Source organism: Babylonia areolata, chromosome 8 (genome assembly GCF_041734735.1).
Source record: "Babylonia areolata isolate BAREFJ2019XMU chromosome 8, ASM4173473v1, whole genome shotgun sequence".
Classification (NCBI taxonomy): Eukaryota; Metazoa; Mollusca; class Gastropoda; order Neogastropoda; family Buccinidae; genus Babylonia; species Babylonia areolata.
This window is the reverse complement of record NC_134883.1, coordinates 28,680,162-28,705,625: the sequence shown is the minus strand read 5'-3', so window position 1 is coordinate 28,705,625 and position 25,464 is coordinate 28,680,162. Positions and strand designations below refer to the sequence as shown.

The 25,464-nt window shown below is 41.3% G+C and overlaps 1 protein-coding gene and 1 non-coding gene across 2 annotated transcripts; both read left to right on the top strand.

Annotated features, from left to right (window-relative positions):
* The first annotated feature begins 538 nt into the window (after positions 1-538).
* LOC143285128 (transmembrane protein adipocyte-associated 1 homolog) lies at positions 539-21,288 on the top strand. The gene is made up of 10 exons (XM_076592349.1): positions 539-776; positions 2,858-2,990; positions 6,575-6,664; positions 6,991-7,063; positions 8,701-8,780; positions 10,819-10,953; positions 12,898-12,958; positions 16,759-16,861; positions 17,749-17,829; positions 20,350-21,288. Exons 1-10 carry the CDS (start codon positions 580-582, stop codon positions 20,609-20,611), a joined length of 1,215 nt encoding a protein of 404 aa, XP_076448464.1. The 5' UTR covers positions 539-579; the 3' UTR covers positions 20,612-21,288.
* Positions 19,829-20,049, top strand: LOC143285319 (small nucleolar RNA U3). The gene has a single exon (XR_013055680.1). It is a non-coding gene; the product is annotated as a small nucleolar RNA U3 (small nucleolar RNA).
* Positions 21,289-25,464: the final 4,176 nt, after the last annotated feature.

Here is a 25,464-nt window from a genome sequence, read left to right as displayed (position 1 = left end):
AACCTTCTGTTTAAATTCCATGTCATGTGACCATGAATAAAAACTGCTTGGACTTCTATAGTCCAGCAACACCTTAGGAATGAGTATGTGAGTGGCAGTGATGGTATCACATTGCCTGTGTCTCTAATTCAGTTTTTTCCCATGTGTGTGTGTGTGTGTGTGTGTGTGTGTGCATGTGTGTGTGTGTGTGTGTGTGTGTGTGTGTGTGTGTGTGTGTGTGTGTGTGTGTGTGTGTGTGTGTGCTGAGAAAGTCTATAGCAACAGAGTGACAGCATCAGTGCTGAATTGTCTTTCAGAAAAAAAAAATAATAATTTCCATGTTTTTCTTCACACCCATTGATTTTCTGTTTGGAATAGATTCTTAAAGCAGAAGTCTCATGATTTCTTTTATCTTTCAATAACAGGCATCAAACTTGGTATCTTTTACTTTAATCTGTTATTTGCATAGTGTGGCATTTGATAGTCTTACAAAGTTGTAAATGAAAAGTTGTTTATGATTTCCATTTTTCTTTTCAGCAGTAACAGGACATACCAGAACACACATTTTCTCATTTGAGAAGAAAACGAAAACCTGTTGCCATGACTCAATCATCATTTTTGGAAGAATTCACAATGCCTCTTGAGGGTGATTTTGCTGGCAGCAACACATCACTCATCACTTACTCAGATGAGATGATTGAGGGTGTTGACGTAAAGCCTAACAGCACCAAACCCTTTGGAAAGATCACTCAGCCGCTGTGCCAGTTGATTCTGTATTGGGACATCAATGACTCCAGGTATTTATGCCATCATGACTGCTGGGATATTGGTATAAATCAGTCATATCTGTTGTGTTGTTTTCTTGTTATGATTAGTTTGTGTGTGTGTGTGTGCGTGTGCGTGTGTGTGTCATGACTGCTGGGGTATTGGTATAAATCAGTCATATCAGTTGTGTTGTTTTCTTGTTATGATTAGTTTGTGTGTGTGTGTGTGTGTGTGTGTGTGTGCGTGCGTGTGTGTGTCATGACTGCTGGGGTATTGGTATAAATCAGCCATATCTGTTGTGTTGTTTTCTCGTTATGATTAGTTTGTGTGTGTGTGTGTGTGTGCGCGCGCGCGCGCGTGCGTGCGTGCGTGTGTGTGTCATGACTGCTGGGGTATTGGTATAAATCAGCCATATCTGTTGTGTTGTTTTCTCATTATAGTTTGTTTTTGTGTGTGTATGCATGCGTGTGCTCACCTTTGCGTGTGTGTGGGTGTGTGTGTGGTGTAATTCAGCAAAAATTCTGTCCATTCACAGATTTTCTGTCTTTTGAAAAAAAAAAAGTTCTGCACCTTTTGTCACAGAATCTATACAGGAAGTGATTCGAAAAAAAAAAGTGATCAGTGTGTTTTGTCACAAAGAGCCTTCATTTGACCAAGGGTGAAGCCCTGTGAAAGCACCTTGACTTCAGATCTGTGCAACTTGTGACTGAGTTTTTATGTGATATGTAATCAGACATAAACTTTAGGGGCAATATTAACATTTTTACCTGTCCACTCTTCGATGTTGAAGTCAGAAATAAAATCTACCCAAATGGATATACCTGTTTGACAAACGTATCCACCATCTCTTTCAACATTCTTATATTCTAATTTAAAATTTTTACCCGTTGGCAGTACAAAACATGCGTGAAAAACTCCAAAATGGGTAAAAATGTTAATTACATATATATAAGTTTGTCAACCATAGTAGAGGATTTTCAAAAGAATTGGCTCGATTAGAAAGGTGTCTAAAAATGGATGCTTTTGGGGGTGCTGAGTTATGCACTTCGAAAATGTAAATGGAATGAAGTGTGGTGTCCTTCGCGCGAGGCTGAAAACGAAAGTGTACGACAACACAAGGGTTTGCGATTGTACGTACCAATTGTACACCGAAGAGTGAACAGGTAAAAATGTTAATATTGCCACTTTAGGCAGTGTCATGTATTGTAAGGTGCCTTTTCAGAACACGGTCAAACTTTTAAAAAATTAAGTGCAATGACATATGATAGAGTGTGTATGTGGTGTATGATCCAGTTCTGTCAAGGCAATGAGTGATGAAGTGACTGTGCAGACTGTGATATGACTTGAATTCTGTGCAGTGTGTGACAGAATGTGTGTGTGGTACACGTTCAGACTTGCATTCCATTAATGTCATGTGTGACTGAGAGTATGTTGTGTGGTATGTGATCTAATTTGATATGCATGTTATGTGATATAGTCTGAATTCTGTAAAGTTATGTGTGTCAGAGTGCATGTAGGAGATGTTGTCATGTTTGAGTTCTGTGCAGTGCAGTGTGTGTCAGAGTGTATGTAGGAGATGTAATCATGTTTGAGTTCTGTGCAATGCAGTGTGTGTCAGAGTGCATGTAGGAGATGTAATCATGTTTGAGTTCTGTGCAATGCAGTGTGTGTCAGAGTGCATGTAGGAGATGTAATCATGTTTGAGTTCTGTGCAATGCAGTGTGTGTCAGAGTGTGTGCAGGAGATGTCATGTTTGAGTTCTGTGCAATGCAGTGTGTGTCAGAGTGTGTGCAGGAGATGTCATGTTTGAGTTCTGTGCAATGCAGTGTGTGTCAGAGTGTGTGCAGGAGATGTCATGTTTGAGTTCTGTGCAATGCAGTGTGTGTCAGAGTGTGTGCAGGAGATATTGTCATGTATGAGTTCTGTGCAATGCAGTGTGTGTCAGAGTGTGTGCAGGAGATATTGTCATGTATGAGTTCTGTGCAATGCAGTGTGTGTCAGAGTGTGTGCAGGAGATATTGTCATGTATGAGTTCTGTGCGATGCAATGTGTCTCAGAATGCCTGTGAGAGATGTTATCATGCTTGAGTTCTGTGCAATGCGATGTGTGGCAGAGTGCGTGTGTGGGACATGCTGATCCTGGTGCCCAACACCCTGTTCATGGCCTTCCTGCTGGGGAGGTTGAGGCCCAACATTCGCAGACTGTGCACCAGCACCAGCCCCATGTTCTCAGCCATCTACGGACTGGTGAGGGATCGTGGCAGTCTGTGTTCTGGGGTCTAGATTCTGTGTTTTGGGGGTTTTATTCTGTGTTTGAGGTCTTTGTTCAGTCTCTGTTTTGGTGTTTTGGGTGTTGGGTCTGTGTTTTGGGTCTTTGTTCTCTGTTTTGGGTCTTGGTTATGTGCTTTGGGGTCTGGGTTCTGTGTTTTGGTCTTGGTTCTGTGTTTGGGGTCTGGGTTCTGTGTTTTGTTCTGGGTTCTGTGTTTTGTTCTGGGTTCTGTGTTTGGGGTCTGGGTTCTGTGTTTTGTTCTGGGTTCTGTGTTTTGTTCTGGGTTCAGTGTTTGGGGTCTGGGTTCTGGGTTTTGTTCTGGGTTCTGTGTTTGGGGTCTGGGTTCTGTGTTTTGTTCTGGGTTCTGTGTTTTGTTCTGGGTTTTGGGGTCTGGGTTCTGTGTTTGGGGTCTGGGTTCTGTGTTTTGGGGTCTGGGTTCTGTGTTTTGGGGTCTGGGTTCTGTGTTTTGTTCTGGGTTCTGTGTTTTGTTCTGGGTTCTGTGTTTGGGGTCAGGGTTCTGTGTTTTGGGGTCTGGGTTCTGTGTTTTGGGGTCTGGGTTCTGTGTTTTGGGGTCTGGGTTCTGTGTTTTGGTCATGGTTATGTGTTTGGGTTCTGGGTTCAGTGTTTGGGGTCTGGGTTCTGGGTTTTGTTCTGGGTTCTGTGTTTGGGGTCTGGGTTCTGTGTTTTGTTCTGGGTTCTGGGTTTTGTTCTGGGTTCTGGGTTTTGGGGTCTGGGTTCTGTGTTTGGGGTCTGGGTTCTGTGTTTTGGGGTCTGGGTTCTGTGTTTTGTTCTGGGTTCTGTGTTTTGGGCTCTGGGTTCTGTGTTTTGTTCTGGGTTCTGTGTTTGGGGTCAGGGTTCTGTGTTTTGGGGTCTGGGTTCTGTGTTTTGGGGTCTGGGTTCTTTGTTTTGTTATGGGTTCTATGTTTTGGGGTCTGGGTTCTGTGTTTTGGGGTCTGGGTTCTGTGTTTTGGGGTCTGGGTTCTTTGTTTTGTTCTGGGTTCTGTGTTTTGGGGTCTGGGTTCTGTGTTTTGTGGTCTGAGTCTGTGTTTTGGTCATGGTTATGTGTTTGGGTTCTGTGTTTTGGGGTCTGGGTTCTGTGTTTTGGGGTCTGGGTTCTGTGTTTTGTTCTGGGTTCTGTGTTTTGGGGTCTGGGTTCTGTGTTTCGGGGTCTGGGTTCTGTGTTTTGTTCTGGGTTCTGTGTTTTGGGCTCTGGGTTCTGTGTTTTGTTCTTGGTTATGTGTTTGGGTTCTGTGTTTTGGGGTCTGGGTTCTGTGTTTTGGTCTTGGTTATGTGTTTGGGTTCTGGGTTTTGGGGTCTGGGTTCTGTGTTTTGGGGTCTAAGTTCTGTGTTTTGGGTCTTGGTCCCGTGTAAAGCCTACTCATACATATGAGTGAATGTGGGAGTTGCAGCCCACGAACGCAGAAGTCATATGATTGAAGAAAGGGGTAAGTGTCTTCTAATTTAATCTCTTGATTTGAATAGGATGGGTATTACACACATGCACACACACAAATAAATATATATATATATATATATATATATATATATATATATATATATATATATATAATATGATATAATATGATATTATATAATATAGAGACATCATCATATCATTATTGTGTGTTCTGCTGTATATATATATATATATATATATATATATATATATATATATATATATTACACACACTGCAAAACACTTGATAAATTCATATATATATATATATATATATATATATATATATATATATATATATATATATATATATATTACACACACTGCAAAACACTTGATAAATTCTAACCCAACACAGCAGCACACACAATGATGATATGATGATGTCTCCAGGTGTGTGTCACGTCCATCATCAGTGTGTTGCAATGTATTGTCTGCATGACGATGTGATGCTGTCTACAGGTGTGTGTAGTGTCCGTCATCAGTGTGTTGCGATGTGTTGTCTCCATGATGATGTGATGCTGTCTCCAGGTGTGTGTCACGTCCATCATCAGTGTGTTGCGATGTATTGTCTGCATTACGATGTGATGCTGTCTCCAGGTGTGTCATGTCCATCATCAGTGTGTTGAGATGTGTTGTCTGCATGACGATGTGATGCTGTCTTCAGGTGTGTCATGTCCATCATCAGTGTGTTGAGATGTGTTGTCTGCATGACGATGTGATGCTGTCTTCAGGTGTGTGTCACGTCCATCATCAGTGTGTTGCGATGTATTGTCTGCATGACGATATGATGCTGTCTACAGGTGTATGTCGTGTCTATCATCAGTGTGTTGAGATGTGTTGTCTGCATGACGATGTGATGCTGTCTCCAGGTGTGTCATGTCCATCATCAGTGTGTTGAGATGTGTTGTCTCCATGATGATGTGATGCTGTCTACAGGTGTGTGTAGTGTCTGTCATCAGTGTGTTGCGATGTATTGTCTGCATTACGATGTGATGCTGTCTCCAGGTGTGTCATGTCCATCATCAGTGTGTTGAGATGTGTTGTCTGCATGACGATGTGATGCTGTCTTCAGGTGTGTCATGTCCATCATCAGTGTGTTGAGATGTGTTGTCTGCATGACGATGTGATGCTGTCTTCAGGTGTGTGTCACGTCCATCATCAGTGTGTTGCGATGTATTGTCTGCATGACGATGTGATGCTGTCTACAGGTGTATGTCGTGTCTATCATCAGTGTGTTGAGATGTGTTGTCTGCATGACGATGTGATGCTGTCTCCAGGTGTGTCATGTCCATCATCAGTGTGTTGAGATGTGTTGTCTCCATGATGATGTGATGCTGTCTTCAGGTGTGTGTCGTGTCTGTCATCAGTGTGTTGCGATGTGTTGTCTGCATGACGATGTGATGCTGTCTACAGGTGTGTGTAGTGTCCGTCATCAGTGTGTTGAGATGTGTTGTCTCCATGACGATGTGATGCTGTCTCCAGGTGTGTGTCGTGTCCGTCATCAGTGTGTTGAGATGTGTTGTCTGCATGACGTTGTGATGCTGTCTCCAGGTGTGTGTCACGTCCATCATCAGTGTGTTGAGATGTGTTGTCTGCATGACGATGTGATGCTGTCTACAGGTGTGTGTCGTGTCTGTCATCAGTGTGTTGCGATGTGTTGTCTGCATGACGATGTGATGCTGTCTACAGGTGTGTGTAGTGTCCGTCATCAGTGTGTTGCGATGTGTTGTCTCCATGACGATGTGATGCTGTCTTTTGGTGTGTGTCGTGTCCGTCATCAGTGTGTTGCGATGTGTTGTCTCCATGATGATGTGATGCTGTCTACAGGTGTGTGTCGTGTCCGTCATCAGTGTGTTGCGATGTGTTGTCTGCATGACAATGTGATGCTGTCTTTTGGTGTGTGTCGTGTCCGTCATCAGTGTGTTGCGATGTGTTGTCTCCATGATGATGTGATGCTGTCTACAGGTGTGTGTCGTGTCCGTCATCAGTGTGTTGCGATGTGTTGTCTCCATGATGATGTGATGTTGTCTTTTGGTGTGTGTAGTGTCCGTCATCAGTGTGTTGCGATGTGTTGTCTCCATGATGATGTGATGCTGTCTACAGGTGTGTGTCGTGTCCGTCATCAGTGTGTTGCGATGTGTTGTCTCCATGACTGTCAACGCTTCACTTGAGGCTGGAAACATAGCTGACAAGGTAAGTCATTTGTATATGTGGTGGTTTGTGTGTGTGTGTGTGTGTGTGTGTGTGTTTGATATGTGTGGTAGTGTGTTTAATGTGTGATGGTTGTGTGGGTGTACGTAGTTTGTGTGGGGGGGGCAGAGGGGGGCAGAGGTGGGGAAGCAGGGTTGTGACATGTGTGGTGTTTTTGTAGATGCGTTTTGCCAACAGTAAACAGACGGAATATGCATGTAGTGTTTGTTGGCTCTGCATCATGCTCACAGTAAACAGACTGATCATTCATGCCACCTTTTCATTGACAAGACAGTGACACCAGTTCTGAACTACTGTGTTTATCACAGATGCTGTGGCTGATTCTCCGATTTTTCTTATTGAGTACGGAGGCATCTGTCATCACCTTTGGCTTTTACTTCGGTAAACTGGTTTGTGTGTGTGTGTGTGTGTGTGTGTGTGTGTGTGATTGCCTTGTTTTCTGTTCTTTTTCTTTTTTCCCCATCTTTTAAGCTGGTGTGCAGGTTTATATAGCTTTGTTCTGTTACTGTGTTTAGTTTCTTTGCTGCATTGGTTTTCTCGTTGGTTTTTTTGTTTTGTTTTTTGTTTTTTGTTTGTTTTTGGGGGGGTTGTTTTTTGTTGGTTGGTTGGTTGTTTTTTTTTCTTTTTTGCTGCTCTATCATCTGCACCATTTCAGTGCTATTGCTCCCATGCCACTCATCCCCAAGTCCACAATACACAGCCACACTCAGGTTTCTCTCAGTGTAGGTAGTCCACAGGGGTCTATTGATGTTAGCTCACTTGGAGGCCACACACCAGATGAGACCCTGCACTATGCTGTTCTCTTAACTGTTTTTATTGATTGTGTATTTGGTGTGAATGATTTTTAATTATTTGTATAGTGAATTGATGGATTATGATTATTCTGTTAGGGTGAAGAACTTTTTTTGGATGGAAAGAGTTAATGTGTTAAAAAGTAAGAAATATTTATTCATATAGATGCATGCATACATCATACACATGTTTGCATTCTATCTCATACATGAAAAAAATATGTGCATATATGCATACACATACGTCTACATGCATTCAGGCATGTAAGTATTTGTATAATGCACTTACACATGCACACTCATACCACACACAGACACAGGCACAGACACACACACACACACACACACACACACACACACACACACACACACACACACACACACACACACACACACACACACACACTACAATGAGAATAAATGATAAGATAAAAATAAAAGATACTCACCATACCTAATGACTCTTTCTTGGTGCGTACATCATAACACTTTGTTTCTGTCATTAGTTAGAATTTGCAATCCTGTAACTGTTCATACTGACACAAGTTAGAATATTTGATATTCCAGTTGGAAGAGAAAAGAAATGAAACAGGCCACAACTAAAGGAAAATATAAAATCAGTCCGTCAGCTTATTTGTGTGTGCATTTTGTGTGTGTATGTGTGTGTCTGTGTGTGTGTGTGTGTGTGTGCGCGCGCACGCGTGCATGCACACGCGTGTATGTGTTTTGTGTGTGTGTGTGTTCATGTGCATGCATGCACTTACATATTTACTGCACATATAAGAACCCACGCCAAAGTGAGAGTTGTCCCTAGCAAACTTGATAGTAAAGTCCACTCTGATATATACACGTGTGTGTGTGTGTGTGTGTTGTGTGTGCATGCACGCACGCATGACTAAAGCCTGGCTGAACAACAAACGAAACGAATGATGAGCACCAAGTAAAGGCAGCTGTTGGTTGGCCCTACCCAGGTAGGCAGGCAGCCTGTTGTGCAAACAACTCCATATTTGTAAAACACTTTGAGTTTGGTCTCAGACCGAAGGTAGGAACAGCATGTAATAATGATAATAATAATTATGCTGTTTGAAGATAAGAGCAATATGTATTAATAATTATAATAATTATGCTGTTTGAAGATGATAAGAGCAGTATGTAATAATAATAATGATAATAATAATAATAATAATGACTGTACTGTTTTGATTTGCTGTGGTTGTGTGGGCACAGGTTACCTGGAAAGCAGGACCAGCATCCAGCGTGTGTTGGCCTGTACCTCGTTCTTCGCCCTGGGCTATTCCGCTGTGCAGGTAATGCTGCCTGGCTGCTTGCTGTGCAGTGATTTGCTGTTGTAGTAGTATCGAAGTAGTGGTGAAGGAGGAAGGGGGTAGAACGGTTTATTAAGACGCTTGTCTGCCGATACAGTGTCCTTGAGGGTCTGGCATAGTACCCCGGTCTCACGCTTTCTCCTAACTTTGACTTGAAAATCAAAACTGAGCATCTAGTTGTAGCCGTGCTCCGAGTGGTTCTAATAGGGTACGGCACAAAAGACTTAACTAAATATGATTAATTGAAAGGATAGACAAGATCCCACGCACAGGCCAGGAACATATAGAGGCCAGTCACAAATGGGTTTTTCTATTGTTTTATTTACAATAGTAGAGAGCATAAAAAGAGAAAACTAAGAAGAGATTAGAAGAGAACTAAAAGAAGAAGACAATGAGAAGATAAAAAGAGAAGAAGACAGTGCAGCAATATGTAGCGAGGTGTCAGCCGTTGTGGGGGCACACACGACACAACACACTGCTCGACGCAGCAAGAGAGAGAGAGAGAGAGAGAGCAGGTCAGATGACTGACCAGGTATGAAATGACCACTCATCCCTCACTGTGCCAATTTATGCAAGTTTAGCAGACCACAAAGGCCGTCACGTGTGCTTGCGAGCAGATCATCACTAATCACGGAAAATCCGATGACAACTGTGTTTGTTACAAGGTGTTCAGTGACAGATTTCTAAATGATTCCTGAACCGATTTACGTCGGATAAGTTGCAAAAGAAAGAGCTCAACACCTACTTTATAATGAGTATAAAATGAAGTGTTGATTATTTAAGATGAATTTATAATCTTAATTTAAGTCACCTGAACAGGGTCGGTTTTAACGAGCTCGTCGCTGAAAATTACAAACTGCGTTAAATCAGTTTAACGTAGGCAAACATAAATGGAATAGATTTAAAGATGGAATTATGACGATTCTGCCAGTATATAATACTTGTAGTTTACTGATCTGACAAAAGAGTTATTAATTAATTACGGTGGAACAGAAACACAAGTTTCTTCTCAGCCAATGACGTACCGCGACGCGACACTGGTCGAGCCGTCAGCAGGTGGTCTGGTCAGGACAAAATGATGTAAGCGGAGTGACGTCACATATTCTGTGCAGGGGTTAGGAGGGAAAACGTCGTCTGCTGTAGCCTGTGTGTGAGCAGTTTTGGAGCAAGCATAGCGCGCTTGGTCACATAGTCATTCGGACGAGGAAATAAACCGAGGTCCTGTGCGTAGCACTGTTCTGAAAGAGGCCCTGTGGCAATGAGAATGCTGTCCTCTGGCAAAATTCTGTAGAAGAAATCAACTCTGATAGCTGCACAAATATATATGCATGCACTCCAGGCCTAACTAAACCGCATTCTGCTGGTCAATCGTCTGCCTTGCAGATGTTGGGTAAAGTGGATTTGCCTGAATGCATTGATGCCTCCTTGAGGAACTGAAACTGTAGCAGTAAGCCATTGTGTGAATGAGTAGGATGAGGATTCATGATTGGAGTATTGGTTAGATGATAAAGAGGAGCAGGAGTTGGGAGTGTTGTTGTTGTTATTATTGTTATTAATCATTATCAGTTGCTGTTATTGGTTGTTGATTTTTTCACTAATATCATTTTTGTTCTCCATTGTTAATCATCCAACCTAGAGTTGAGAACAGTACTAGCTGCAGTAACATTCCATGCTGCTCCTTTCAGCAGTTTTCTTTGTTGTTGATCTTGTTTTGCTTTATTGTGTGTGTGTGTGTGTATGTGTGTGTGTGCATGTGTGTCTGCTGTGAGTGTGTGTGTATCTTTTTTGGTGTGTGTGTGTGCGTGTGCTCTGTGTGTGTGTGTGTGTGTGTGTGTGTGTGTGTGTGTCTGCTGTGAGTGTGTGTGTGTGTATGTGGCTATTTGGTGTGTGTGTGTGTGTGCACATGATCTGTGTGTATGTGTGTCTACTTGGTGTGTGTGTGTGTGTGTGTGTGCACATGCTCTGTGTGTGTGTGTGTGTGTGTGTGTGTGCACATGTGTATGGGTGTGTGTGTTTGCAGTGCACCATGGAGCTGAAGTATGAGCACGAGGCATACAGCGTGACGCATGCCGGCAACACCACCGATGACAATTTTGACCTTTTTGCCCACGGGGGAATGATCTTCCTCAGCACCAGTTCTGCCGCCTTCTGTCTGGTCAGTGTCCACTTGGCGTTTCCTTTTTTATTTTATTTTTTTGTCATTGGAGTTCAGGTCAGTTCAAAAGTCTTTATCAGCTGCTTCATCATGTATGATAGTCAGTCATGTCCGACTATCACCGTCAGGACAGCAAGCCCAACTTCTGTCTCAACAATGTGGGCGAAAAAATTTTATTATGGTGGAGAATTGTCTTGTCCAAGTTACATCCCCACTGTCTCAAGCCAAGAGGGCTTTAGGACAGTCAGTTCTGGAATGGTCCCAAAAGGCCTACAAGTCTCCAAGGTTGCAGCATGAAGAGCTAGCGCAATCTTTCCTCCTAGGTTGAGAGTCATTGTCCTCGGCAAAAGATGAAACTGTAAATGAATTCCCATTGCAGTGGAGACTTCATTGATCATACAGTTCTCACTCTGCTGTTGGCCCAGCTGTAACTTTTGTCGATCTACGATAAAAGCCAAGTGCTTGGATTATTCATCATGTAAAGGAAAAAAAAATTCAGCTGAGAAAAGTATAACATTTTAAGATGCAAGTGAAATATATATATAAAAAAAAGAAAAAAGTGATAAAAATAAAGGAATGACTTGTATCAGTTCCACCTTCCTTTCTGTGTGGTAAATGTCAAATTGGTGTTTGTTTTTTTCAGTGTGAGTTCAGTTCCTGTTAAAAGTCTTTATTGTCTGCTTCATTATGTAAAAAGAAAACCATTCAATTAGGAAAAATAAAACATTTTTTGATGCAAAGGGAATAAACTCACACAAAAAAAATCAAAGAAAAATAAACGAACAACCTGTACCAGTTCTACAGTTCTTTCTGTCTGTTCAGTGTCTGTTTAGTACTTTGTCTTTCTTTAACAGGAGTTCAGTTCACTTCAATAGACTTTATAGTTTATTGCCTGCTACAAACAATCGAAACAGAAACATTTTCTATACGCTTAATCAGACATTCATCAGCAGATATGTTGATGAAATTTTATAAGTGAATGAATAGCCTGTACATCCTTCCTTAGTTACAAAGTGCATATCATCATGTAAAAGAAAAAAAACAAAACAAATTCAGGTAAGAAAACTATAGCATTTTAAGAATCAAGTGAATTAAGATGTGAATCAATCAGTCAATCAGTCAATCAACCAATTAATCAGTCAGTGACTAGATAAATAAATGAATGAATAAATGAATAACCTGTACACCATTGCTTGATTACTTTGAACGTATCAGTCATCAGGCAAAAGGAAAACATCCAGATAAGAAAAAGAAAAATGCAGATAAGAATATATCCATTTAAGAATAGATTTAGGTTTTTACCTTCCATATCCAAATTAACAAAATCAGTTTATTCAGAAAGCAGCATTTGGAGAGAAGATAAGCTTTTAAACTCTGTAATTTGTTCAAAGCAAGGAGGTGGCAATTTTTAAAGTAGGAGAAATTTGTTCAAAATTAGGCAGGTTACAAAATGATGATGATCTGTTAAGAGACGATGAAGTTGACTTGGCTATTGAATTATTTGTTCGTTTTTTTGTTTTTCATTAATAGTTGTACAAATTTTGTATTGAGTATGAAAATGCTGACGCTGTGATATTACATCCTGTATGTCCAAACAGGGGGTGGAACCTTTTTTTTTCCCTTGATGTTTGAATTTGATCTTTTCCTGTCTTTGTGTACTTATATGTATGAAATGAAATCAACACGCTTCTTGCTGTATAGTTCAAACTTTTTTCCGAGCAGTTTACACAAGCTGAGGCCTCAGTTTATTGTCTTCCTCAGAGAATTGGAATGAGTCGATGATCTTGCACAGAATTGAATTAAAGCATTGAAAGAAGAACCCATGAATCAAATTTCTGCTTGGTTCTGTTGTGATTTTATAAGGACTTGAGCTTCACACCGATTTGATAAAAACTTTTGTATTATCTGCATTAAATATCATTTTGATTTTTTTTTTTTTTCCAGGTGTACTTTATCATCCTAATTCTGCCTTTGACCAAAATCAAAGAGAAGATTGTCCTGCCATGTAAGTCTGGGTGTGTTGTTACTTTGAAACAAACCATACTACTCTTAGATAGTTTCAAATGAAGCCATATTTATTACAAAACAATGAAAAATGTAATAGTTTTGAATGAAGCCATGTTTATTACAAAACAATGAATAATGTAATAGTTTTGAATGAAGCCATGTTTATTACAAAACAATGGATACTGTAATGAGTTATCCACAGGCCTCACAATCACATATTTTAATAGTTTAATGTCATTATCATATCATTAATGATAATGTTGTGTCAGTGTATCATGATTAAGTTAGTATCAAAATAGTGATGATAGGTATTACAGTTAAATTATATCAGAAGAAGAATGATTAAATATTCAAGATGAAAAATCTGATGCTTTCATTCACACACACATCCACAGGCACTCATATATATATGTATATATATATATATATATATATATATATATATATATATATATATATATGGTGGTGGTGTGTGTCCATCGAGATCGATGATGACCATCGTTGTCATCCAGATGGGGGATGGGGGGAGGGTGGTGGTGGGGTGGGGGGAAGAATGCTCATGAATCTATCTGTGAGTGCGCAGATGGCTGAATAGTCCAATCTGCGCACGAAATGTCCGCTGACAGTTGGGGCAGACAAAGACAGGCATATCATTGTCAGGGAGCTTGTTTGCCCGTGACTTTCTGGCCTGCCTCTTCTGAACAGCTGCTGCAGTCCTGTTGGCCTCGCACAACCTGGCGCCTTTGTGCACAGCAGCGCGCCATTTGTCACGGTCCACTGCAGATTCCTCCCAGTAGTCAGGGTTGATATCAAACGCTTTCAGAGAGACTTTCAGAGTATCTCTGAAGCGCTTCTTCTGACCTCCGTGTGATCTCTTCCCTTGTTGCAGCTCGCCATAGAAGAGCCTTTTGGGCAGCCGATGGTCTGGCATGCGCGCCACGTGTCCAGCCCAGCGAAGCTGGGACTGCATCAGGATGGTGAAGATGCTGGGAAGGGTGGCTTTTGCGAGCACCTCTGTGTCAGGGGTCTTGTCTTGCCACTTGATGTTCAGTAGCTTCCTGAGGCATGTTGTGTGGAAATGGTTCAGCTTCTTGGCATGTCGTTGGTACACTGTCCAAGTTTCGCAGGCGTACAGTAGTGTGGGGAGAACTACTGCTCTGTAGACCTTTAGCTTGGTCTCAAGACTAATGCCTCTTCTGTTCCAGACATTTGCATTGAGTCTACCAAAAGCTGCGCTTGCTCTTGCAATCCTGACGTTCACTTCATCGTCGATTGTCACATTTCGTGACAGTGTGCTGCCAAGGTATGTGAACCGCTCCACCGCACTGAGTCTCTGACCGTTGACTGTGATGTTGGGCTCAACGTAGGGTTTCCCTGGGGCTGGCTGATGGAGAACTTCAGTTTTCCTCGTGCTGATGGTAAGGCCGAAGTTCCTGCTGGCAGTGGCAAACTTGTCGACGCTGAGTTGCATGTCAGCTTCAGATCCAGCGTTGAGGGCACAATCATCAGCAAACAAAAAGTCTCTGATGATGTCTGTCATGACCTTCGTTTTTGCTTGAAGCCTTCTGAGGTTAAACAGCTTGCCATCTGTTCGGTACTTTAGGCCGATTCCAACATCGCCATCTCTGAAGGCATCAGTAAGCATTGCAGAGAACATGAGGCTGAACAGCGTTGGAGCCAGGACGCAGCCTTGCTTGACACCATTTGTGACAGCAAAAGGAGCAGATGTTTCACCATTGTCCTGGACTCGAGCCTGCATGCCTTCATGGAATTGGCTGACCAAGGAAATAAATTTCCGAGGGCATCCGTACTTGGCCATGATCTTCCACAGTCCCTCTCTACTCACGGTGTCGAAGGCCTTAGTGAGGTCGATATAGGTGGAGAACAGATCAGCATTTTGCTCCTGACATTTCTCTTGCAGCTGCCTTGCAGCAAACACCATGTCAGTGGTTCCGTGCTCTTTCCGGAATCCACATTGGCTCTCAGGCAAATGACCTTGGTCAAGGTGTGCTGTGAGGCGGTTAAGTAGGATCCTGGCAAGTATCTTGCCTGCGATGGAGAGCAAGGAAATGCCCCGATGGTTATCACAGGCTTGCCGGTTCCCCTTTCGCTTGTACAAGTGAATGATAGATGCATCTTTGAAATCCTGGGGGATCGTCTCTTCTTTCCACATGAGTGAGTACAGCTGATGAAGCTTCTCAGTCAGCACAGTGCCTCCATCCTTGTAGACCTCTGCTGGTATGGAGTCTGAGCCAGGTGCTTTGCCACTGGATAGCAGACGGATTGCTTTCTGGGTCTCAAGAAGTGTTGGCGGATCGTCCAGTGCTTCGTTGGTGGGGACTTGTGGGAGACGGTCTATGGCTTCATCATTTATGGAGGAAGGGCGATTTAAGACACTGTTGAAGTGCTCAGCCCATCGTTCGAGAATGTTCTCCTTCTCGGTGATCAAGGTATTCCCATCTGCACTGAGGAGGGGGGATGATCCTGAGGATGTGGGGCCGTAGACTTCTTTATATACAGATCAGTGTTTGTGTGTGTGTATATATATATACACACACACAAACACACACACACACACACACACAGATGTATGTATGTATGTGTGTATGTAAAGATATAGATATATAGATATATGTATACATATGTAGAGGGAGAGAGATGTAGGGAGAGATATCTACACAATCACTCATACAGACACAGACATGCATATTCATGCACAAACATATGATATGATAGTCAGTCGTGTCCGACTATGACCATCAGAATAGCAGAGGAGGCAACTGCTGTTCCGACTATTTGGGCTAGAATTTGATTATAGTGGAGAGTGTCTTGCCCAAGTACATCCCCACTCTCTCGGCCAAGAGGGTTTTAGGACAGTCAGCGTTGGGATGGTTCCCAAAGGCCCACAAGGCTGCAGCACTAAGAGCCAGTGCAATTGTGCCTCCTAGTTTGAGAGTCATAGTCTTTCACAAAAGACTAAGCTGTAAATGGTTTCCCATTGACTGGAGAAACCATTGATAATACAGCTCTCACTTTGCTGTTGGCCCAAATGTAAACTTATGTCAATCTGTGATATAAGCCGAGTGTTGGGCCATTGCACAAACATACCAGGGGTTTATATCACATAAAAAGGTGAGGTAAATGATGTACTAAAATATGTTATCAAGGAAAAGCACGGAAGGCTGCAAATGCATGAGAGAAAAGGTCGAAGGGGTATGAAGTCAATCTAGTTGATTATACAGCTGGGCCCCAAATATGTTGGGGTTGGGAAAAAAAGGTAAATGCTTGACCTTTTTATAAACCCATCAACATGGTGGTCAGGCTTCCCCCAGTAAATTTCAACTGAGAGTCTCAAACCCTCTCGTTTTTCATCTTTTTTTGGTTTTTTGTTGTTTGTTTTTTTGTTTTGTGTTATTGTCGTTGTTTAGGGTTGTTGGGTTTTTTGTTTTTGTTGTTTTTGTTTTTTGTTTTTGTTTTTTTTCTCTTTTTTTGGTATATTTTGTGTTATTATATAGTCATGGAAACTAATAGTAGATTTTCACTCTTGGCCTCCTAACAAGAAAATGATGAAAAAAGCATGTAACCTTCATGCCCTTTGAGATTCTGCAAACTAGCCGACTGTCTTAGAGTGCAGAAATTGTTGCAGGTATTAGATGTTCTGTTTTCCTTTTAAAATGCAGTTCACATGAAACAAAGCATCAACCTTATCTCTTTGATGTGTATGTGTTACAAATTTAAATTGTTATACAAAAAAAAGAGAGAGAGAGAGAATATGTGATGTTTTTGTTTTCTTTCTAGCCAAGCGGTCCTTCTACTACTATGTGGGGATTCTGGCAGTGCTGAACTTGGTCCAGGCGGTTGGCAGTTTGCTGCTGTACCAACGGGTCGAGCATGCCCTGTGGTCTGTAGTTTTCCCACTACTTACTTTCACATGTATATAACAAGCAGAAAGAGAAGGAGAGAGAGAGAGACAGAGACAGAGAGAGAGAGAGAGAGAGAGACAGTGTGTGTGTGTGTGTGTCCACTGTTAAAGCAGTCACAAAGTATGTTTTATGAGTCATGAATAAAGAGAAGAAAAAGGATAGAGGGAAGACAGACAAAAATGGAAAATGAAAGAGGCATAATCAGTTCTTGTCCTTGCTCCTGCTTCTCATTCCAATTGTCAGACATGGGGGGGAGGGAGGGGGGAGGGCTTGTGTGTGGGGGGGGGGTGAGGGGAGGGGGAGGTTGCTGTCCTGTCATGTGCTCTGTTTCAGTGGCAGTACTCCCACACGACTCATTCCGAGTCCCCCATACACCACTATTACCTCAGTTAAGCATCCCATCCGAATCTAAGTAGAAGACAAGTACCACACACCACTGTCTTGTGAAGTCAGCCCTTGGAAGGCTTGGACCTGGAACCTTTCCCATGTGGGTGTTCTGTTCAGTAAACCACCACCCCAGTGATGAAGTCTCACAGAGCTGTTCATTCTTAAGTGTAGTGTTCACAGTAAGTGATATTAGATGACAGAAAATGGAAAAGAAATTAAAAGGAAAAAAAAAGAAAGATGACTGGTGAGGGAAAAAATGTTAGCCCGTGTGTGTGTGTGTGTGTGTGTGTGTGTGTGTCTGTCCATGTGTGTGTGTGTGAGTGTGTGTGTGTGTGTGTGTGTGTGTGTGTTTATTTAAGTGAGTATATGTGTCTGTGTGTGTCTATGGCACATTCCCATGGAAATTCTTCAAGTGAGTACTAGCTGGGTGTGTTCATGTTATTCTGATGAGGATTGTGCTCTTCGTTCCTCTTTTCAGTGTGGTGGATGCGACCACTTATCTCTACTTCACCTTTTTTGATCCTCTCATCTATGGCACGTTCCTGTGGAAGTTCTTCAAGTGAGTACTCGCTGATTGAATAGGTGGTGAGGGTGGTAGTTTCTGGCGTCTTTTTTTTGGATTGTGTGTGTGCCCGTGTGAATAGTTTGGCATTGAGGTAAATGTGTGTGTGCTCTAACAATTATTGGGTGATGGGGGTGGTCGGGGGGGGGGGGGGTTGTTGTGGAGGATGTGTATACTTTCACACTAATGCACACACACCCATATAAAATGCACACATACATGCACATTGCACTTCAACTTTCAAAAAAGAAACCAAGTCTAACACACAAACACACATGCATTCATGCAAATGGATGTGCACAAACATTGCACACATACACACATTTTAACTTACAAAAAAAAAAAAAAGTCACACACACACAAACACCATGAACCCATGCAAATGGACACACACTCACAATGCACACATACACATATTTAAACTTACAAAAAAACAAAAAAATGTCACAGACACACACACACACACACACACACACACACACACACACTCTTGTGTCTTATAAACTTTACGGTTTCATAATAAAAAAATCTATTCTATTCTATTCCATTCTATTCACACACACACACACACACATGTAAATGGACACATTTGCACAATCCACACAAACACGTTTTACACAAAAAAAAACAACTAAGTCACACACATGTGTGAATGCAAGTGCATACACATACACTGAATGATACATGCAGTAACAAATGTATACATAACAAGTGCGTGTATGCACCAACTCAAAATTTAATGGTTTTGATCATGGCATCTGGTCAGAGCAGCTTATATGCCACACAGAGAATTCTGCTGCTGCTGAAATTCAGTGCAATACAATACAGTACATAATATGATACAATACATTACACAATACAGTACAGTACATAATACAATACAGTGCACAATACAATACAGTACATACTATGATACAATACATTATGCAATACAGTACAGTACATAATACAATACAATACAGTACATAATATGATACAGTACATTACACAATACAGTACAGTACATGATACAATACAGTACATACTATGATACAATACATTACACAATACAGTACAGTACATAATACAATACAATACAGTACATAATATGATACAGTACATTACACAATACAGCACAGTACATAATACAATACAATGCAGTACGTAATATGATACAATACATTACACAGTACAGTACAGTACATAATACAATACAATGCAGTACGTAATATGATACAATACATTACACAGTACAGTACATAATACAATACAATACAGTGCATAATATGATACAATACATTACACAATACAGTACAGTGCATAATACAATACAATACATTACACAATACAGTACAGTGCATAATTTGATACAATACATTACACAATACAGTACAGTACATAATACAATACAGTACAGTACAGTACATAATACAATGCAGTACATAATACAGTACAGTGCACAATACAATACAGAACACAAAATCCCTTTCTTTTCCGTCTCCTTTTTTCCCCTCATCAAATGCTGCTTATAGTGAAAACACATTACAGTTAAAACAGTAATAAAGCAAATGCATGTGCTTGCGTGCAAACACGCACACACACACACACACACACACATATTCTCTCTCTCTCTCTCCGTCAAGCAATCAGTCACACCCCTCACACACCCACACACACACACACACACACACACACACACACACACACACACACACTCAAACACACTCATGTCCAGCACTGCACCAGAAGTGTGAAAGTAGGACCAGTGGAGTGATGGCCCAGTGGTAATGCCTCTGCCTAGGAAGCAAGAGAATCTGAGAGTGAAGGATCAAATCCCACAATCACTCAGACTTGTCTCCCTCACCACTAGACCTTGTGTGGTTGTCTGCACACTAGTCATTCAGATGAGATGATGAAGCGAGGTCTTGTGTGCAGCATGCACTTAGCGAACATCAAATAACCCATGGCAACGAAATGGTTGTCCCTAGCATAATTCTGAAGAAAGAAAAAACAAACATAGATCATACTTTTAGGGATATTTCAGAAGTATGCTGTGCCAAGATGTTTGGCAACATTGACAGGACCGTATTCGGTGATGCGGAAGAGACAGCCATCCCTTCTGAGAGTGACGTGGGCAGGACTGACTGTTGGCTCAGATGGTCAGTCCTTTGCCATCGATGAACGTTCCTCTCCTCCCTTTGTGGGGAATTTGGAGCTAGGGGTGGCAATTTGAGCAGTGTATGGTTCAGCTGAGATGCAGCTATGATGAACCACTCTGATATACATACGTATGAGTGCTGAAGCGTGACTGAATGATGTATGAAATGGATCATGAGCGCCGGAAGGCAGTTTTCAGTCAGTTTTTCTTTGGTTGGGAGCCTGTTTTGCAAATGACTTCATGTTTGCAAAGCGGTTAGAGTTTGGTGTTTGACTGAAGATACTTGCTATATAAATATCAATGATATTTTTCATTTTTCATAAACTGTACTCACAACCATTACCAATACAACAACAACCCTGTGTCCTTCCTTTGAACAGACCGGGAAGCCGGCAGTCTGGCACCCTTCTCTTCTCCTACAGTCACCAGGAGGATGACAACTTGGGACAGCACGACCCCACCCACCAGCACCACCACCGCCACTCCTCCTCCTATGCTGTCACGGGGGGCGACAATGACGACGGCAACAACAGCACTGGCATGACCATTGACCATCGGCCCAAGTTCTCCAACGACTCCATGGCTGCCTCGCCCCCCTTCAGGCTCCCCACCCCCTTCCTGTCTATCAACCAGGCGGACTGAGGTGGAATTCCGCAGACCAGAAAAACTTATGTGAAATTCACGTGTGAACTTCGTGCTGAAAGAAAAGAAGAAACATTTGCATCAAGCCTTTTTGTCATTGCATTAATTCATCAACTGAAATTTCGCATATACTTCACACAAACTTCGCTGTGAAACTTTTTTTTTTTTTTTTTTTTTTTTAAATACTGGAGCAAAACTTTTCGACTCTGTATTCAAATTTTTGTCAGTCTTTGGGCTGATTCATTTCTTGGCTGAAGCAGTGTCTGATGAGACCCCCTCTACCAGGTCCATTCCTAGAGCGAAATGCTCCCTTGTTAGTCGCATGTATTTGTTGAAGAGATCTCCATCAAAACCAAACTCTCTGAGATCAAGCTGTTGCAAGCACCATGCTCTGAACTCGTTTTGTTTTTCACCCAGATTTGATGTTTCCTCTTTGCTTCACGTCTCTTCTTCCATAGTAACAGGACTGGGTGCATGATTATCTCGCTTTGGTTGTACTGGTGCCTTGGTTTCTGGCCAAAACTGGCGGGTAAATTATGTGTCAATGGATGGACTGTTGTTGTTGTTTTTTTGTCATATGCAAATTGGCATGTATGCTTCAAATGCGAAATTCACTTTTTGTTGTTGTTGTTGTTGTTTTTTGTTTTCTGTTTGTTTGTTTTGGGGTGTTTTTTTTTTGTTTTTGGGGGTTTTTTTTGGTCTATGGCAGTTTACCTTTAGGCATCCTGTCATCCTGGTGTTGGTCATGGAGTGAAGAGGGAGGAGGGTGGGTTGGGGGGAGGGAGGGGTTCCTTGTGCACAGCATGCATCTCGTGTTGCTGGTTATGAATTGACTAATACAAAACAAAACAAAGCAACCCAAGTACACAGCACAAGGTTACAATACAATGCAATATGTCTTTATTAATCTGATCGGAAATTCAAACATAGTTTCCAATTGGATTGATTAAGATGTATTATTGTATTGTGCACTTGAGTTGTTTGATGTTGTTGTCATTGTTTTTGGAGGAGGAGTAGGAGGGATTGTTTTGGGGGTGGGGGGAGGAAGTGTGTCTTCACCAAAAGAGAAGATTTTTGTTTGTTTGTTTTTTTCTTTTTTTCCATATTTCTCTGTTACGATTATCTACAAGACTACAGCTGTCTCAGTCTTGATCTCCATTTCTCTCCCTTCCCTTCAATCCTTTGCCATCAGAGATGTTCCAGAAAGCTGTCCAGCCACTGAGGTGTCTTTTGCTTTTTACCACTTTCTTCATGAAAAGAGAGAGATTTCTTGCCTCCCATGACAAAAAGTACTTATGCTTCAATGAAAAGTGTGTGTCTCTCTGGAATCAGGTGTGTGTCCCTGTTCCCTTGGCCAGCTTTGAAATTCCATAACCTGCCAAACTCATGGTTGTATTCAGTGTCTTGTGGCTTTCACCCAGGCAGGTTTTGTGTCAAGCATTGGATTGTTCTTATCTTTCGTATTGGTTTGCAGGGTCACAGTTATGAAAGGGAAAGGAACCCTGGCTTTTTTTTTGCTTTTTTTTATCAGAGATTTTGGTTCATAAGTAATTTGGTCATCATAAGAAATCAGAGCCTGTTTTGTACATCACCTTCACAATTTGTCATTCTGAAAAAGTTTTCATTTACTTCAGTTCTTCCCGCTTAGCCAACCATATTTACGAACAGTAAGGGTAACCCCCCCTTTTTTTTTATTGTTGAATCCTGAGTCCTTTTTCCTTTGTGAGACCAAAGCTTTCTTTCAAAAGTAAGTGTTTCTCCTTTCTTTCTAAAGACTGATTTCAACAAATTTTACCAGTCATTTTTTTTTTTCTTCACAGCAATTTCTGTAGCACCTGTCACTGTCAAAACAGCAACCAATGTGCAAGAAGTTTTTTTTTTTTTAAAGTTAATGTATTTGATTACTGATGTATTTGTTTTGGCCAGTTGCTTTGCACCCGTGTAAATTTTTACATTGTCAAACCACCACCCTCACCCCACAGTCTCTCTCACTTCTCACCTCTGCTGCTGAACCTCCCAACAGAACTTTCAAATGTTCACTTTAGAGCACTGGAGTCCAGTCTGGTCATCAATGGTCATCAACTTATTTATGTCTTATCGACTTAGCCACAACTTGCCAAGTGATGACAGCACCCATTTGCACTGCAGCAATGAGTCCAGTCAGTTTTATGTCTGTAAAAGAAATGTTTTGGATTTAACAAATTAGATACAGGCTGATGCACCAGCTTCGTGAGCAGGAACCCAGCAGCTAATGTCACTGAGTTTTCTTGTGTGTGTGTACAGTGTATGTCCCTGAGTTTTCTTGTGCGTGTGTACAGTGTATGTCCCTGAGTTTTCTTGTGCATGTGTAGAGTGTATGTCACTGAGTTTTCTTGTACATGTGTAGTGTGTATGTCACTGAGTTTTCTTGTGCGTGTGTAGTGTGTATGTTCCTGGGTTATCTTGTGTGCGTGTAGAGTGTATGTCCCTGAGTTTTCTTGTGTGCGTGTAGAGTGTATGTCACTGAGTTTTCTTGTGTGCGTGTAGAGTGTATGTCACTGAGTTTTCTTGTGTGCGTGTAGAGTGTATGACCCTGAGTTTTCTTGTGTGCGTGTGTAGAGTGTATGTCACTGAGTTATCTTGTGCATGTGTAGAGTGTATGTCACTGAGTTTTCTTGTGCATGTGTACAGTGTATGTCACTGAGTTATCTTGTGTGCGTGTAGAGTGTATGTCACTGAGTTATCTTGTGTGTGTGTAGAGTGTATGTCACTGAGTTATCTTGTGCATGTGTAGAGTGTATGTCACTGAGTTATCTTGTGCATGTGTAGAGTGTATGTCACTGAGTTATCTTGTGTGTGTGTAGAGTGTATGTCCCTGAGTTTTCTTGTGTGCGTGTAGAGTGTATGTCACTGAGTTTTCTTGTGTGCGTGTAGAGTGTATGTCACTGAGTTTTCTTGTGCGTGTGTAGAGTGTATGTCACTGAGTTATCTTGTGCATGTGTAGAGTGTATGTCACTGAGTTTTCTTGTGCATGTGTACAGTGTGTGTCCTTTAGTTTTCTTGTGTGTGTGTGTAAAGTGTATGTCACTGAGTTTTCTTGTACATGTGTAGAGTGTATGTCCTTCAGTTTTCTTGTGCGTGTGTAGAGTGTATGTCCTTTAGTTTTCTTGTGCATGTGTAGAGTGTACGAGTTATCTTGTGCATGTGTAGAGTGTATGAGTTATCTTGTGCATGTGTAGAGTGTATGTCACTCAGTTTTCTTGTGCATGCGTAGAGTGTATGTCCTTAATTTTCTTATACATGTGTAGAGTGTATGTCCCTGAGTTTTCTAGTGCATGTGTAGAGTGTATGTCACTCAGTTTTTTTGTACATGTGTAGAGTGTATGTCACTCAGTTTTCGTGTACATGTGTAGAGTGTATGTCACTGAGTTTTCTTGTGCATGTGTAGAGTGTATGTAGTTCAGTTTTCTTGTGCATGTGTGGAGTGTATGTCCTTTAGTTTTCTTGTGCTTTTGTAGAGTGTATGTCCCTGAGTTTTCTTGTACATATGTAGAGTGTATGTCCCTGAGTTTTCTTGTACATATGTAGAGTGTATGTCCCTGAGTTTTCTTGTACATATGTAGAGTGTATGTCCCTGAGTTTTCTTGTACATGTGTAAAGTGTGTGTGGGTTGTAATGCATGTACACATGTAACAGTTTTATTGCTCTATGCAAACCAGAAACCACATGTGAGTGCTTCTTTCATGTTGGTGTTTACGTCCTTGGAAAGGATAGTGCTACCAGGACTGGTCAACTATTGGCAATGGAAGGAGGTGAATATTGTTGTTTTTTAATGGGTGTCTTGCCATGGTTTGTTCCAAGTATGTGCAGCTTCTTACAACTCTGGTGGTTTCTTTATATGTGCAATATCAATCATGAATTTGTTTTTGCAATACTGGGGAAAATGGTGAAACTTGATCACATGTGTGTGTGTGTGTGTGTGTGTGTGTGTCGGAGAGTGGAATCTTGATTTGAATCTGTACATGTAATTGAAACATTGAGAATTAATATGTTTAAGATATTTAAAAGAATGTCACTCTGAAACCACAGCTTTCTGTCGCTTTTTGTGTCATGCACATTGCTTTTATTTTTTGTAAGGAGGACATTTGAGTAAAATAACTGCACACGTATATACATGTGGTTTTATTTGAAAAAAATTGCAAGTACGTATATAATTTTTGTTTATTCATCAAAGTCGTTTTCCTACAGATTTTTTTTTTAATGTGAGGCAAAGGCTTTTTGTTGTGATGGGTTCCTTTACATGTTCTAAGTGTGTGCTGCACACAGGACTTCAGTGCATCGATCACTCAAAAAACTCCATGTCTAGCGCCACAGGCGGAGGTAATTAAGAGCTAGTCTGGGCTTCCATGATTTTTTCTGGCAAGCTATGCCTCTACACCACTTATCTCTGACAGTTGTATTTGTTTATTTCCCTTGTTCATTTCATTGCTAAAGGTTGTCATTTGTTTTGACTTCTTTTTTGTTTGTTTTTTCTCTTGTGTAATATTCTTTGTAAGGGTTTATCCATTCCATTCAACCATGTTAATGAATGGGAGTTTGTTTCGTTTTTGGTTGATTTGGGTTTTTTGTTGTTGTGGGGAGTTCTTTTGTTTTTCTCTCTCTCTCTTTTTTTAACGTTTTTGTTGTTATGTTGGTGGGTCTTGTTGTTGGTATTGTTTTTTTAGGGGTGGGTGAGTGAGTGTAGAATCAGATGGACTCAGATTTTTTTTTTTTTTTTTTTTTTTTTTTTTTTTTTTTTTTTTGAAGTGGAAGTGATAGTTCCATTGTGTTGCTTACTGACAGCGGTAACTTTAGGTCAGCTGTGCACTTTTGAT

What these genes read in the sequence shown, in the direction of transcription:
- LOC143285128 (XM_076592349.1), top strand. Translation starts at nt 580, where the DNA reads ATGACTCAATCATCATTTTTGGAAGAATTCACAATGCCTCTTGAGGGT. An exon ending in TGGGACATCAATGACTCCAG is followed by an intron (nt 777 to 2,857) that starts GTATTTATGCCA and finishes GATGTGTGGCAG; the next exon opens with AGTGCGTGTGTGGGACATGC. An exon ending in TCTCAGCCATCTACGGACTG is followed by an intron (nt 2,991 to 6,574) that starts GTGAGGGATCGT and finishes TGCTGTCTACAG; the next exon opens with GTGTGTGTCGTGTCCGTCAT.